This window comes from Chanodichthys erythropterus, chromosome 1 (assembly GCF_024489055.1).
Source record: "Chanodichthys erythropterus isolate Z2021 chromosome 1, ASM2448905v1, whole genome shotgun sequence".
NCBI classification, from domain to species: Eukaryota; Metazoa; Chordata; class Actinopteri; order Cypriniformes; family Xenocyprididae; genus Chanodichthys; species Chanodichthys erythropterus.
Genome location: NC_090221.1, coordinates 13495865 through 13512019, shown reverse-complemented (window position 1 = coordinate 13512019; position 16155 = coordinate 13495865). Strand labels below are relative to the sequence as shown.

Below are 16155 nucleotides of genomic sequence, written 5' to 3'. Positions count from 1 at the left end.
AAAACCACTAAGTTTCTATGCATAATATAATGTCATGCATTCATAGTCAAGTTAGCTCTAGATTTTCTAATAAAAAAAACCTCATGTACACATTCAGTCAAAAGTTTGGATGCACTTGGACTGAATTTGTTTCTCAAGATCTGAAAAACATTTTGACATTAAAGTTTAAAAGAATATTTCACGCAAAAATGAAAAGTCTGTCGTATATACCCTCAGGTCACTCCAAACTATGCATTTATTTATTTTATTTTATTGTATTTTTTCAAACTAAGGAACACAAAGAAAGTAGAACTTTTTGAAGGAATCTTTATACTTTATACAACAATATTTCATACATAGCCACAACTGAGATCTGTCAAACTCCATAACGGACAAAAAAACAAACAGTATCATGCATTATACATGTAACTAGATTTATCTTATGAACAGTGATGTCAATGTCAGAGGAAGACACTACCAAAACATCAAGCTTCAGACACTTTTGGCTTGCTCTCGGAGGGCTTTAAAACATTAAGACATGATTTTCTGTAAAGCTGTTTTGAAAAAACATGGATTATTTTATTTTGCATATCTAGACAAAAGCTGACTATGAAGAAGCTAAAATGTAATTTTTGGTCACAACATATCCATACTTTAATTTTAATATTTGTATTATTTCATTGATTTAATGGCTTTACTACAATTCTAGAATGTTGAAAATAGAATGGAGTAAGTGTGTTCAAACTTCTGACTGGTATTTATTTCCACTACAATAGGGATTCCCTAACTTTTTTGTCAGCTGAATCCCTGACCTAAAATATTTACTTGAAGTACCCCCCAGAGACTTTATGCTGGTAAACACAAAATAGTGTTGTAGTTTGACTTTGCATTTTAAAATTATTTATTTACATTAAATTTGACATTTTTTTAAGTAATTATTAGCTTTATCAACTCACAAACCCCAGTTCTGTCATAAACCCCAGTTTAGGGAAACCCTGAACTCCAACATTGGCATGCAAGATACAGTACATGGATATCCCTGAATTCAAGACAAAAAGATTGTATTTCTAGTAACTGATGTCAATGCAGTTTAAAGGGTTTCATCATCGCAGATAATGTAATTGTTTCTGGTGTGCCTTGTGGCTTGAGCTTAGTTTTAATTTAGAAATGTGCAGATTGACTAAAGCTGAATAGACTCTAGAGATGAATGATAACTTTGCTACTGGAACAAAGACTTTATTATGTGCCGAGCTGTCCTCTCACCACATCACACGGCCAACCAAGGTCACACTTTTTGTGTCACAAGAACTTGTCAACAATTTTTGTGCAAATCACTAACTACTGCATAGTATGTAGTACAATGAACCTTTTAAACCAAGCGACAAATCTCATGAGAGACTCTGACAATGTAACCTCAAAAAAAAATTAATTAAAAAAAAAAACACTGTTGCTTTGGGAAGTCCACACAATAAATATAAAACCTACCATTAACCTAGGGCAAGTGCAGTTTGATGAATGCACAAATAATTATACATGTGGGAGGAAGGTAATCATATTCAGTGTTAATATAATTACCATTAAAATTAACAATAATCCTTTTAGTCTACAATAAATTCTTGACACAAAACAGCAAGTTAAACTGAGGTATTTGATCTTTCATCTTGATCAAGAAGAGTGAGCTTGAGTTCAGTTTGCTAATAGACTGATCAGAGTTTCAAGATAAAAGTAAATGTAGTCCTTAACCTCAAAAAAAGGATGCTTCATCTCTTCCTTCAGAATTCACACATGCACACACACACACACACATAGGTTTGTTTTTGTGAATTGTGGGGACATCCCATATGCATAATGGTTTTTATACTATGCAAACCGTATTTTCTATTGCCCTACACCAACCCTACACCTAAACCTACCCATCACTGAAAACTGTGCACATTTTTACTTTCTCAAAAAAAAAAAAAAACTCATTCTGTATGATTTATAAGCCTTTTGAAAAATGTCTTTATACAATGTCACAAAAACTCACGCACACGCACACACACACACACACACATGCACACCTTGTGCTATTCCACAATTTAAAGCCAAAATTAAACAGTCCTCACAACCCATTTTAATTCCATAAACTGATTTCCAAGTAAAAAAGATATCCAACGGATATCCAACAAGACAGGACTTGATTTTATCAAAAAACAAAACACAAGTTTACAGTTTACAAAAAAAGTACTGGTGACATTGACACAATAGGAAGGTTGATTCAAAGGCAGAGCATGTAATTATTCAATTAAAAATCATCAAAAACTCATTAACAACATACAATAAACAGTCAATATTGTTTTCATGTTAACTTTAAAGATGTAAGATTTAAACCCTTACAGACTACTGTATACCAAGAAATGGTTGCTTTGTCTGTTGTCTGTCTTAATTCAGCTCACAACCATCATTGGTTTAAATCTGTATATGCTCCTAGATGCCTCTGACTTAATGAACAGACCCTTCCTCTATTAATACATCTGCCCAAACAAAGCTGCACTGTTCTCAACATGCAACAAACAGACTCATTTACTATGACGTGAACATGCTAGCATCTTAAAAAATAAATAAATAAATAAAAAACCATATAAACCAGAATCTAATTTTCAGGGGATTTGCCTTCGTGCAGCACAATGCAGGAATGACTAATGACTTCAAAATACTGGAGGGGCCCTCATCAAACAACCCCTTCCAAGAGCTCTATTGCCTTAACATGGGAAAAATCTTTGGTGTGTTGGTTATTTCAGGAAAACTGAGCCAATGTTTATGTTTCTCTGAAACATGTTGGTGTGAACAGCTTTCTTTGGACAGTCATCCCATGTGATTGATTCAAGACAGAGAGAACCCCCTCAGAAATGACAACATTAAGTATTCTGAGCTCTAATTCAACTGATAAGTACGGGCACCTCATGTCATGTGACAATGTGAGCGTTGTGAAGAGAGTGTTGGAAACTTGCCAGAAACATCTGTTTGAAAGATGATGTCAGAATCATTAGGCTGTGCTTCCCCCACGTGTAACTAAAGCACTTCCCTTCTTCACTTCCTGTGAGCAATGAGACACTCAACATGTGTTCCATTTCCTGTAGGTTTTTCTGAGATACCCCACAAACCCCCTCAAACTCAAACCATTTATATTAGGGTTTAAAAGTGGGACAACATTTAAAAAATCTGGGATTCTAATTTAAACCTGGAAGTTTTAAAAAAAAATAAATAAGATAAATAAATTAAAAATGTTGACTTGACTAACTGAAAGAAATAAGCACTAAAAATATCTAAAACTAAACTAAAACTAAAATAAAATAAATCTAAATTAAAAAAATATTTTAAAAAACGAATAATGACAAAGGCACCTACAATTACTAAAATTAAAACTAAATCTGAAAATATAAAAATAAAAGCCAAATCAAAATATTAATAAATACTTTAATACTATATAAATAATAATAAAATAATACTGCATCACATGATTGTCAGTTTGTTTTACAAATTTATGGAGTTATTAAATTAAGAAATATAATCCACGAAGACATTCCAAAATGCATATTAATTTTTCACTCAGATAATATAATTTGTAAATAAAATAATAATAAATAGAATCATTTTCTCAGACTTTAAAAGCATGGTCTCAGACTTTTGAACCCCATTGTTTATACGTGCTTATACAATGCTAACCTCAAAAGTTACACAGGAGCGATCAGACCTGCAAACAAACAAATCTACAATATATTATATGTTCTGTGTGGTAGATAATATTAACCTGATGTTGCAGCCACAATGTCTATGTCTGGACATTGCGAATGCAGCATCCATTTTTAACTCATGACCGTTCATCTGTGTTAGCCACAAAATGCAGATCTACCACAGTGAGCTTCTCACTTGCAGTAAGCTGACTTATTCTTGAACTGCATGTGAAAACATTTAAGATGACCATTATTTGCATGCTAATATAAAAAATAACCCATATTACTACAAAATATTTTCTGTATAGATAATATAGAAATATAATACACTCCAAAAATGCTGGGTTAAAAACAACCCAAGTTGGATTGAAAATGGACAAACCCAGTGATTGTTTTAACCAAGTGGTTGGGTTAAATGTTTGCCAAACCTGCTGGGTAGTTTTATTTAACTCAACTATTGTTTAAAAAATGACTGTATTGCTTGCTTAAAATGACCCCAAAACATGATGGAAATTGACATTTATTAATATGTTTAATAAAGAAACTGAGTATGAGGTAACACAGCTCTGTTTATCATTAGGTACATTTGAGTGTGTTGAAAATGTTATAACGTTACTCTGTGTGTTCGCTCGGCGGCTGCTGTGAGACACTGTTACACACTGCAGTAAGCTAGATCGATTTTAGAATATCATATTAAAAATTAGTCTTGTGTTGATAAATTGCATGCAATTAATTTTAAAACGTATTGTATGATGGAAAAAATTATGTATTACTGTTAATAAAAATAAAGCTGCATCTGATTATGCTATGTTAGCTATTTGATAAAATAGTGTTTTTCTCTGAGGCATGGTAAAGCATGGCACTGGAAAAATATCAAGAAAATTGATTTAAACAATAAGACTAAACGTGTTGAGCTATATAACAACAATTCATTTTCTGTCTATAAATATATCAAAACAGATGTTCCCTTGTCTATTAAAACGTGTAATACTTTAAAGCGTCTTTGGTGTTTCCATGGTTTTTACAAAGTAAAACTGGAAACCGAGGCAGACCGAGGGTAACACGGGTATGACGCAATTGAAAGCCGACTCCTCACACGTCCCGGAGCCTTGGTTAAAATTGCAATTTTCTCACAATTTACAAATAGTTGGAAACATTTGGGATATTGTAAGTACTCAAGTGAACAAAATATAACACTGGCCTAGTGGGTTTTAGATATTTTAATGCAAAAATATTACATATTGCACCTTTAAGCCAGCCATATAGTAATTTTTAAACAATAGTTGGGTTAAATAAAACTTCACAGCACGTTGGGCAAACATTTAACCCAACCGCTTGGTTAAAACATTATAACCCAAATAGCTGGGTTTGTCCATTTTCAACCCAACTTGGGCTGTTTTTATCCCAGCATTTATTTATTTTTTCAAGAGTGTGGACTAGAGTAACAGTAACAACAGTGCTTCAATTGGACATAGCTGCTTGACTGCATGACAGCATGGGAATAAAAAGTGCCCAAGTTCCAAGATATATTTTTTGTTTAGTGCGGTACACATACAGATTGTCATTCATTACATGAGTATTAATGATGAATTTAAACAACCTTGACGAGTCACGGCCAAACAATTTTTAACTTGTCCTGGGAGAACAGACTGACCAAAAACTTTCAAAGTCCCAACAGAGTTGTTACATTTGTTCTAGGGAAACTAACAACAGCTGCCTCAGATAAGAAAAGAAAAAATAAACAAGAAAAAAGCTAAGGTTATTTGAACAATATGTACTTCAACACACCCAAGCTGACCAACACTGTTTTTTAATACTGTATGTGGAATGAAATATACCCAACTGCACCACACCACTGATTTTCACATGTCTTCATGTGAACAAAACAGCAGTGCTGAGGAATGATTCAAGTCTGTTTCACACATTTAATCTGCCCATTCACACCTCCGTTTTGAATAATGATGAACAGCCAAGGTCTCCACATCACCTCCTATCCAATTCAGCTCTTCCTTTATTAAAACACAGGTAGATGATCAAAGTTTTCAGGGTCACTGGCTTTCACAACAAACACAGTATACGTCACTTACAGCACAACTACACAAGGACATGCTGTACAAATCGTCGGCACTAATCTGTGCTCCGTTACGGTATGTTACATAACAGCAGCCAGGCTTATATTCTATTTTAGGAGTTTCATTCATTTTGCAATGGAATGTAATGGAGGTAAGCTTCCATTCAGTCCATACTCAAGAATGCCTTTTGAGGAAACGCGCTGGTTAGAATTCCACTTCCATGAATTCATCTGGTGGTACCCTAAGACTCAGCTAGAAGACTAGTGAGGAATTCATTCCATAAATTCAAAACCTGCTTTCTTTCACACTGAAAGTCTAATGCATAAAAAGAAGCAACTAACAGAATAACAAACTTTGGTGTGTCAACATTACATAAGAAAACAGAACAGAACTTGAAGTGCCAAAACTGTTTGCCTTTATTTACGCCATCAACAGAAGCTCCATGATGTCATTTCCTCTCTAAATGCTATAAACAAATGCTGCATTCTTAGTCATTCCTCTTGCCTCTTTTCTCTCCTCTTGGGTCTGATCCTGGGGCTGACTGTAAAGATTAGCCCCAGTGCATTACAGAAATCTAACGCTCAGTGATAACGCTTAGCATGCTCAAGGGGTTATAACCTTTCTCTAATCCAGCTTAGGACAGATTTATCATAAAACCAGAGATGGCTCTCATTCAAATTAATATACATACATATTCAATGCTGAAATCTATTGGCAACACATAAGTTTCCCATAAATTGTGTCCACCCCCACATTAAGCCAGTTTACAATAAGGTCATCAGATCTGTTGGTCACTAGTATGCATTCTCCAACATTACTGGTGGCTGACAGCATAACTGGTCAAAGCTTTTTACAATCTTTAAATGTATAGAGAGTTTAAACAAATATAAAAGCTATTATTATCACTACAGTTGTTTAAAAACAGCCGATGATCAGGGCCGATTGTATCCTGTCAATCCTGTGTGTGTGAAGAAAATCTCTCCTGTGTTGAATTTAGTTAATGCGACAATAACGCATTAACAGTCAAAAAATAGTGACGTTAAGCAGGCTCTATTCTGTCCATTTCATAAAATTCAAACAATAACATTTTGATGCTCTTAAATGTGATGTGACAGATCGCTGTAGTCTTAGCGACACAGTGCGGAGTCTTCCACATTAATACAAGTTATATCTCGAAAAACATGCATGAACATCAAAAGGTATGCTGAAAGAAACAGTACAACTTACCGGAATGTATCATGTCTCATGTGTCATGTAATCACTTAATCTGTGTTTGAACCACGGAAAGACGTCAATAAAACAGCTTGTGAACAATATGTCACATAACGTCACATTTACCTGTTTTCCAGTGTTCACAGCTCCTTTGTTAGCTATAAAAACACTAGAGAGGAGCTTATTTACTGCTAATTATGTTTGAATAAATCTGCCATGAAGACAAGAGCTTATAAAAACTACCTTGCCTGCAAGTGAGTTGTACACAAACATTTCAGTTTTTATTTGAGTGTAATTATTATATCTGAAAATAAATAGCAGCTGAATATAATAGATCTGTTTTTAATTTTAACCTCTAATATTACAATGTACCAAATGAGAGAGTTCGCTATATAGTTTGCAGCATTATTTGGGAGAGATTTTGTTTCTTTAAGAAAAATCAAACTATCGGTATCGGCATTGGCTGATATCATTCTGAATAATCAGCTATCGGTATCAGCATTGACTTCGGACGATATTATTCTGTTTCTATATATATATAAAGAAGTTAGTAAATAACAAATGCATGACAAATTCTGCAATGAAATTTATATTTTACATAATATTTATAGTATTTTTCACAAATATATTAAATTAATTAATTAATTAATTAATTAAAAAAGGGATGTAACTGTAACCAACAGTACTCTTAGTAATCTGGTACACTAGTAATCTGTGCACTATGAATCTTTTTTTTTTTTTAAATAAAGCACAGGTAATGCCAATTTTACATAACAGTAGTACACAATTAATATTAAATGAATATGACATTGGTAAAAAAAAAAATTATCGTCTGATACCAATCATTTAAAATGGCCAAATAAAACTACTGATAAATAAACTACTTATAGCTGCACAATTAAGCGTTAAAAGATCGCAATCTCGATTCAAACATCCACACGATCTCATTCCTAAATGATAACAATTCGGCATGTCTGTTATTAAGTAGTTACGATCACAATAGAACATTGAAATTTGTTTCTGAGCTCACCCAGAGAGAGCAGTTGTGAGCTCCAGTCTTTTCAACCACACAGTATCAGTATTTTTAGGGCTGCCACTGCATTCACACTCCAAACAAATATGCTACACACATGTAGCATGAACATTTTTTGGTTACTGGTTAAATTAGATTATTTAATTTCAAGATTTAAAGAAAAAAAAAGTGAATGGTCTGACTTTAACTTTGACCAATTATACTACATATGACATACACAAAACAAAAACAGCAGACAGACCTAATGAAAATACAAATTCACTCTATGACAGTAGGTGGCGCTTATGGGAATGCAGCGATCCAGTTTCCTTGGTTAACACAAAGCAGCGCTGTGCTTATATACACTACTTTATACAAAGGTAAGAGGAAAATAAAATGCCATTGAAACTTTTATTGACTGAGATGCATTCATATAAACACCAAAACCAATTCAATATTTATATTTTTTCATAAATTTTGTGCATTGCGAAAGTGAGCTTGTTGTGCCTGTTACAGTATTTTCTCTGCTGTCTTTGTTTGTTTTACCTGGAGACTATGGATGTAAGGGTGTACTCACACTAGGTACGGTTGCCTTGAATCGAGCCTGAGCACGATTGTCCCACCCTCCCCACTCCCTTGCTGGCCCACACTCACACTTGCACTTAACGTTCCAGGATGGAACATGCTGACGCCATATACGATGCCTAATGTATTTATCATTTATGTTGTGCAGCAATTTTCACTTGATTGTGCTGCACGTATCAGAAGATTATTACGAAGGCTGGTGTTAATAGAGGAATGTGAAGTTGTACTCGCAAACTACAATTCCTGATCATCAATAAGGTGAGAATCAGACCCGTTATAAACCCAAATACACTCAAATTAATTACATTAATTGGAAAGTGTACTATCCAAGTAGTAAAAAAGATGTCTGCCATCATAATGATGACAGTAGTGCACACAAAAATAGTAGCTGTTCCGTGCTCTGGTACAGTTAGTGCACACTGCATGCGTACCGCGCTCGAGCCCAACTGAACCATGGCCTGGACACAGTACGAAACGATCACACTAGTCAAATGCGCTCGGGCACAATTCAAAGAGCCTTGTGTGAGTACACCCTAAATTAGCAATATTGCTATAATAAGGTATGTTTACATTTTGTATTTTATACTGTTAATTAATGTGCTTTGTCTCTCTTAAATAAATAAATGAACAAAAACAAGTGACTTAAAAAAAATTCAAGAGATTTGTTCAAAAACAATGATTCATATAGTAATGAAGTCTTTATGAACGTGTCATTGCATCATTCATTCAAATCGATTAAAAACAACTTTGTCGAATTGCTAGACACACCTGCATTCTATGGCCAATGAATGCTATTACTCAAATTGCCAACTCCCACTGACAAAGAATGACTTCTGGTTGCTTTGTGGCTGTATGTTACTGTAAATGTGGTTTTAGGTAGCTGCATAAATATTTGTGCATAATTCTAATTTAACAAGACAACTTTGTTTTTTAAAAAAATTCTCATTTACCACAAACATTGCTACTGCTAGACCCTGTCTTTTATCTCAGCCCCCTGAAAATCTGTGATCAATGCTTTGTCACTGTCAGCACTCTTAAGAATTTTTTAAAGAGACTTTTCTTAACGTTTGCTGAAAACAGTAAGCCATATAAGGTTTTCACTTTGAATCTCCTTACAGACATTAAAAACTTTGTTACATTAAGTATTAACCTTCCCTCTTGTCATGAAGTGCTACCCCGCTTAAAGCTGTCACAGACAGCTGTGACACTCCATTCTATCTATCCCAAATACTCTACTATCCAGAGAATTCATACAATAAACTACAACCAAACATGCCACCATTTCTGTTATATATCTACTGACAAAAAATGCAATTTACCATAATGGGTGCTATAGAGACAAACTTATAGAGAAAGCTAAAAACACAAAACTTCACCAAACTTTAGGTGCATGAGTTCCTTAATTTTGCCAGAAGCTAGTGTAATAGCAGAAGTTCTCAATGTCTTATGTGCGCAGAAAAGTTAGGCAACAGAGAACATGCCTGGCACCAAAAAAGCAACAGGATGTGCAATAGTGAGATCACTAGTGTATGATAGAGTGACATCAGCGTTAAGGACTGACTTGAAAAAGCTGGGTCGAGTCTGAGTGTGTGGAAGCCTCAACATCCAGTGATTCTCAGTTATTTTTTTCTGCAAATAGCAATTTCTCAGCAATATCTACCTATTAACAATTTAGTTCTCATGGAGCTTGATATAACTAGAAATACTTACACTACCATTTAAAAGTTTAGGGTCAGTAAGATTTTCTTTTTTAATAATACTTTTATTCAGCAAGGATGCATTGATTAAACTGATCAAAAGTGACAGCAGACTTTTGCATTGTAACAAAAAATCTATGTCAAATAAGAATCCTGGGGGGAACTGTTTTCAACATTGATAACAATATGAAATGTTTCTTGAGCACCAAATCAGCATATTAGCATGATAATATGAAGCTTTCCCATCAGAGGAATAAGTAATATTCTAAAATATAAGAGAAAAGAGTTATTGTAAACTGTAATAATAATCACAATATTAATGTTTTTACTGAGCATAAGAGGCTTCTTTTAAAAACATTAAATAAAAAAATTAAAAAACTAACCAACCACTAGGGCTGGGCGATATATCGCATGCGATTGTCACGTGCATTTCGTCAGTAAAGCCGGTTCCCTGATTACCGCTAAATCGCCATCACCTGCTTTCAAATGGAGCCGCATTTAATAGACAGAACCGTAGATCACTGACAAGCCACGCAATATCGCGTTCATATCGCAGATGAATCGCCTTCGATAATGAATGCGATATTGCGTGGCTTGTCAGTGAACTACGGCTCTGTCTATTAAATGCGGCTCCATTTGAAAGCAGGTGATGGCGATTTAGCGGTAATCAGGGAACCGGCTTTACTGACGAAATGCGCGTGACAATCGCATGCGATATATCGCCCAGCCCTACCAACCACAAACTTTTAAACAATAGTGTATATTCATTACAGAAATCACACTTTTAAAATTCCATCATATTCATTATCCTGGGAGCCCTAGTTCTTAAAAATGACAGATGTTAAGTTGCTGTTTTAGCTTATTTTAAACAAACACCCTTAAACCATCTTGCAGCCCCCTCAGAAATGTGCTGAGGCCCCCTTGTAGGTGCAGCCCCCTGAATGAAAACCACTGCACTAGAAAAAGGGTATATCTCATACATGAATTTCAGGCACTGGTAAGGACCCTAACTCACTACACATTGGGACAATGGTGGCTCTATTTCCGGCGACATGGCAACATCTTCAATGTACAACTTCCCTGGAATTTATGAACAACAGCAGCACAGATATCTTTATGAGAATAATTGTTATTAAAAAGTGCTTAGTACATAGTATAATAAATACTTTGATATGTTTATGCCGAAATTAGGCATGTGACGGTATCAAATTTTCATGTTGCGATTAATTGCTGAAGCTTTTATCACGGTATACGGTATTATCACGATATTGAAACAAGTTGTAAAAAAAGTGTTGTCATACTATAACAGGTTTAAGAACTCTTTTTGTAATAAAAAAAAAACTCTGAACGTTTAAATACAATAATACAATACACAAAAAAATATATAAAGTAAAACTTTCAAACAGATTAAAGTGCAAAAGAATTAGGCTATAAAGAGCAGGTAACACTTTACAATAAAGTCTCATTATTTAATGCATTTACTAAGATTGAGCAATAGCTACATTTGTTACAGAAAGTATTATTTTTTGTTAATGTTAGTTAAGAAACGACTGATCATTTCAGGACCATTAAATAAGTTCTTTTTATTTTAGTAATGTTTTAAACGGTAACTAAGAAATTAACATTAACTAAGAATAATTAATGCTTTATTATATTTTTCATTGTCACTTTGGTAATAATGAATTAACATGTTAACTCTAAAAAATGCTGGGTTGTTTCAACCCAAGTTTGGGTCAAAAATAGACAAACCCAACCATTAGGTTAAATTTTTAAATGCATTTTTTAACCCAACGGTTGGGTTTGTCCATATTTGACCCAAATTTGGGTTAAAACAACCCAGCATTTTTTAGTGTTTTACTGAACAATAACAAATAATCAGAACATTTCTAATCATTAGGGCATGTTGTAGTCCAGATTAAAATATATTTTTGAGGCATTTTAAAAACTTCACTAGCGCAGTTGCTTTGTTTATGGGGTTTCCGGGGTAACCGTTGCATTCTGCTATTCCATCAGCACCCTCTGCTGTCAGAGAGTGAACGCGCACTTTCATTCAGCGCGTCTCCTTCACTCGTTCCCCCATGTGCTTCTCATGCACGTTGGGCTTGTTTACATCTGAGCGCGTGTCCCTTTGACGCAGAATACAGCGGTGCATTTTATACGGTTGATGGGGAAAGTATTTTTAAATTTAATAACTGGTAATAAATTATTATTTACGGTATTTTGAAATGCTCACGATAACAATATCGTGCATATTCATTATTGCGATATATCGCATTACCGAATATCGGCACAAGTCTAGCCGAAATATAATTAAATAATAGTTTGGTTTTCTATTGCATGGAACATAGTGAGCATCGATGCTCCCTGGTTTTCAATGTGCATTGTGGGACTTTTTAGGGAGCAAACTTTTCAGTGCACTAGAAGGATTTTGCAAGACAGCCCTTAAAATGGCCAACTGCCTTATCAGTGCCCTGACTACTAAACTATGGAGCTGATTAAGACACACCCAAAATGTGGGGTGTTTTCAACTTCACAAACCACACCCCTCCACTCATGGAGGCATTCTAGCCATTCCCTGGGAATAAAAGGATAATCATAAACAAGTAAACACACCCATATGTCTCAGAATTTTAGGCAGTCTGGGACACAAAAAAAAAAAAAAAAAAAGTTTGTGGCAATATCCCTACCACACTACTTTCAGTGTTCAACTACACACCAGCTATTAGTATGTCTCCATCTGGCTCCCAAAGGTTTACATTCCACAAAATAAATAGAGCTCATAAAAGGATGGATTCCTGCAGATCCCAAAAAAGCACTGTCATTATGATGTTGGTAGGGGACACGCTCATTTGACTGAAGACAAGTTGTTACGCAAAGTTGCAATGCGTATGCGGATTACACAGTCTTAAGACACTCATTCACCTCGCTTGATCTGGAACCCTACTGTGACGATAAGCTCTATCCAAGACCTTACAAGATGACTAAATGATCTTCATTTTCAGATTGCTTTGTGAAGTCTACAGTCAAGGCCACAACTTTTGGGAAGTGAGGCAATCTTGTAAAGTAATTAATACATTCATGAGGAGGCAACTTTAAATAGACTGTCCTACATCCAGAACCAGCATTACATATTTAGAAGTCAATGTAAATGAATCCCAGGTCATAAGTGTCATATGAAACATGAGAAGGCTATGCAAAAGCGATGAAGTAATCAGTTCCACACAGAATAACATACGGTAATACTAAAATACTTGGCTCTGTATCCAACGGTTGCCAAATACCTAACACGCGTTACTAACCAACAACACACTGTAACGTTACAACTGACCTTAGCCACTAGTTTTCTTAAAATCACATGACACCACTGATAAGCTTGATGCTAGAAAAATAGTACACAGCAGACAAAAAACTTCATTATGTATCACATGGACTTTCTTCACCCTGAGGTCAGTATGTCAGCAAACTTTCCACGTTATAAAACTTTCAAAAAGGCAGCCAGCATGAACTGAAACAAACAGTTCCAGTTTCACTACTAAGACTTCACGATAAACGCAGCTATCCATGAAGGTTCACAGCTATCACAAACACTACTTCAGACCCCACTGACACTCTAAGAGAGTGTTTTGACAGCACACTATCATGAGGTTCAGGGTCCTGTGAAGTAATACACTGATAGGTTCAACAGCTGACTGAGACCAGAGAGTGCTGACTGAGCCTGTTAATCTTTTTCCATGCTCCAAGTTTGAGAGAAACTTTGTTGATCGATAAAAACAAAACAAAAAATGTCTGGATGGATACTATAGGTAGAAAAGGCAAGTAGAGTTTTAAAAAAAAAAACTGTGACTGGCTCACTGCACAAAAAGGGGTTCTTTTGTGTCCCTCATGAACGAGTAAACAATAGCTTTAACAATAACAAGCTGACACCAACTTCTGTGTTGTTATAGGCAATTCTCTAAAAACATCAGAAAAAATACAGAAACTTTTTTAAATGTTCCTTCTCATGCATTTTTGCACAAGAAAACCTGATAAAAATAGAACAAATTGGAAATAATATTTTATTATAAACATTGGGAATGACCCCTCTAAAGACAAAATCTCATACACTTTGTGTGACATAACTAAGTAATAGCAACAACTGCATTCTGAAGCTATAATACATACCAGTTTTTTGTTTTTACTCTCATCCTCATTGGATTTCTTTTTGGAGGGTTTATTTGGGTCTTCCCCTCCAGCTGCCTGCTGATCCATGTTTGCAATGAAACTTCACTTGAACAGTACCTTCACTTAACTTCCCACAAGTTTGTAAACACTTATGAAAAATCACGTTTCTTCAAAAGCCATGCCATCCATAAAGAAAAACACAAAAATATGAGTTGGATCCAGAACTATTCCATGCACGTATCCAGTAGACTATGATAACATCTGTGTATGAAGTTGTCCAAAAAAGGTGTGACTCCAGTCCAAATCAGCTCCTCGGAGTCTGTCAAAAACCAATTACAATGTTATAAACGACATTTCGGGAGTGTTTTATAATATGAAATACATAAAAGCACATGGAATAACTGCAATAAGAAATACAGAGCTGTATAAACGCTGTCAGTTCAGAGCTTGTGAACTTTTGTCGACTTTAATACATCAATGTAACATTGAAACAGTCATCTGTCGACACACTATTGCCATTTAACAATGCGTTAAATAAATTAACGAAATGTGACATTCAAGCAATTATATAGTAAGTCTATTACAGTTTAAATACATTTCAGTGTCTCATAAAAGAAAAAAATTAGAGGAGGTCTGGGAGTTTTATACAATATAACATGATATTTTGTAAAATGAACACATAACTGATTTTATTCAAAGGAGAAATGACCGCTGCTATCCAGGCGGTTACTTTCAGACAGGAAACTGTTATTCCAGCGCTATGAGGCTTAAAGTAAAAGTGTACAATAAAGACATGTACTCTAAACACCAAGTCCGCTTACATGGACATAGCGAATTAATATTAAACAGCAAAATAGTCACACAATGATATATAAAACTCAGAAAATCTCATCCAAGGCTTACCAGCACAACCAAACGCACGAGCCAGGCCCACTATGCCCCGCCTATCGACGCTTCCCAACTGCTCACAAATGATCACATGGTAGAAAGATTCCAGCACTGATTGGACAATTGAACTGTACATCTGGATGTGAGGCGGGCTTTCTCTGCTTGTGGGGTGGAGACTACTTTCACTATACTATAAAACTGACTGCCGTGCATATGGATAGGCTTGGCTCAACATTGTTTGTATAGCAGTGCAAATCAGTTTATTAGTGTAAAGCAATTGTTATTATGAAAAAAACGTTTAATTTCTCCAGAGAACTGCATGCTTGCGTTAATGCATTCAATTAATTCATGATTCATGTGATGTTTCATCATTCTTAATGTCTTTGTTTTTTTTCTTTTGTTGCACAATACATATTTTATGTATGTGGAAAATCCCCTCATTTTCACAAAAAAATAAAACACCTGTACATGAGAACTGCAATACACCAATAAGAAGTGTATCTTGTGTAATTCCAAGTGCTTATCAACTTCAGTGTTGTCCAACAATTTTTTTTTTCATATTATCTGCAAGAATTCATATTTATAGGCTAAAACATATACTTGAACATATTATAGTTTCATGTGTAGCTCCTATACATCCATAACAATAACATTGCTTTAATACAAGGATCACTAGCCACAATGTACAAAACAGAAACAAATAAAGAACTAAATGCATTGTAAATCATTTTACCAAAAACACAAACATTTTCATTCTGAATCTGTGTTGTGCTGATGTGTACTAAAAGGCTTAATTCCATTAAGAAAAAGCAAAAAATGAATATCCAAATCTCTAC

The 16155-nt window shown here is 34.8% G+C and overlaps 1 protein-coding gene across 8 annotated transcripts in view; it reads right to left on the bottom strand.

Annotated features, from left to right (window-relative positions):
- diaph2 (diaphanous-related formin 2) overlaps window positions 1–15393 on the bottom strand; it is a 456526-nt gene extending 441133 nt beyond the window's left edge. For 7 of the 8 annotated variants that reach the window (XR_010895340.1, XM_067388324.1, XM_067388359.1 and 4 more), the window contains exons 1-2: window positions 15335–15393; window positions 14432–14750 (exon numbers count right to left, since the gene is read on the bottom strand). Coding sequence is in view for 7 of the 8 variants with exons in the window: in XM_067388324.1 (XP_067244425.1) it covers window positions 14432–14518 (87 nt within the window). In the remaining variant the exon portion in view is untranslated. Of the gene's footprint in view, window positions 1–14431; window positions 14751–15115; window positions 15244–15334 lie in introns of those variants that run through there. The other variant, XM_067388334.1, reaches the window with a different exon arrangement.
- Between the last annotated feature and the right edge of the window lie 762 nt (window positions 15394–16155).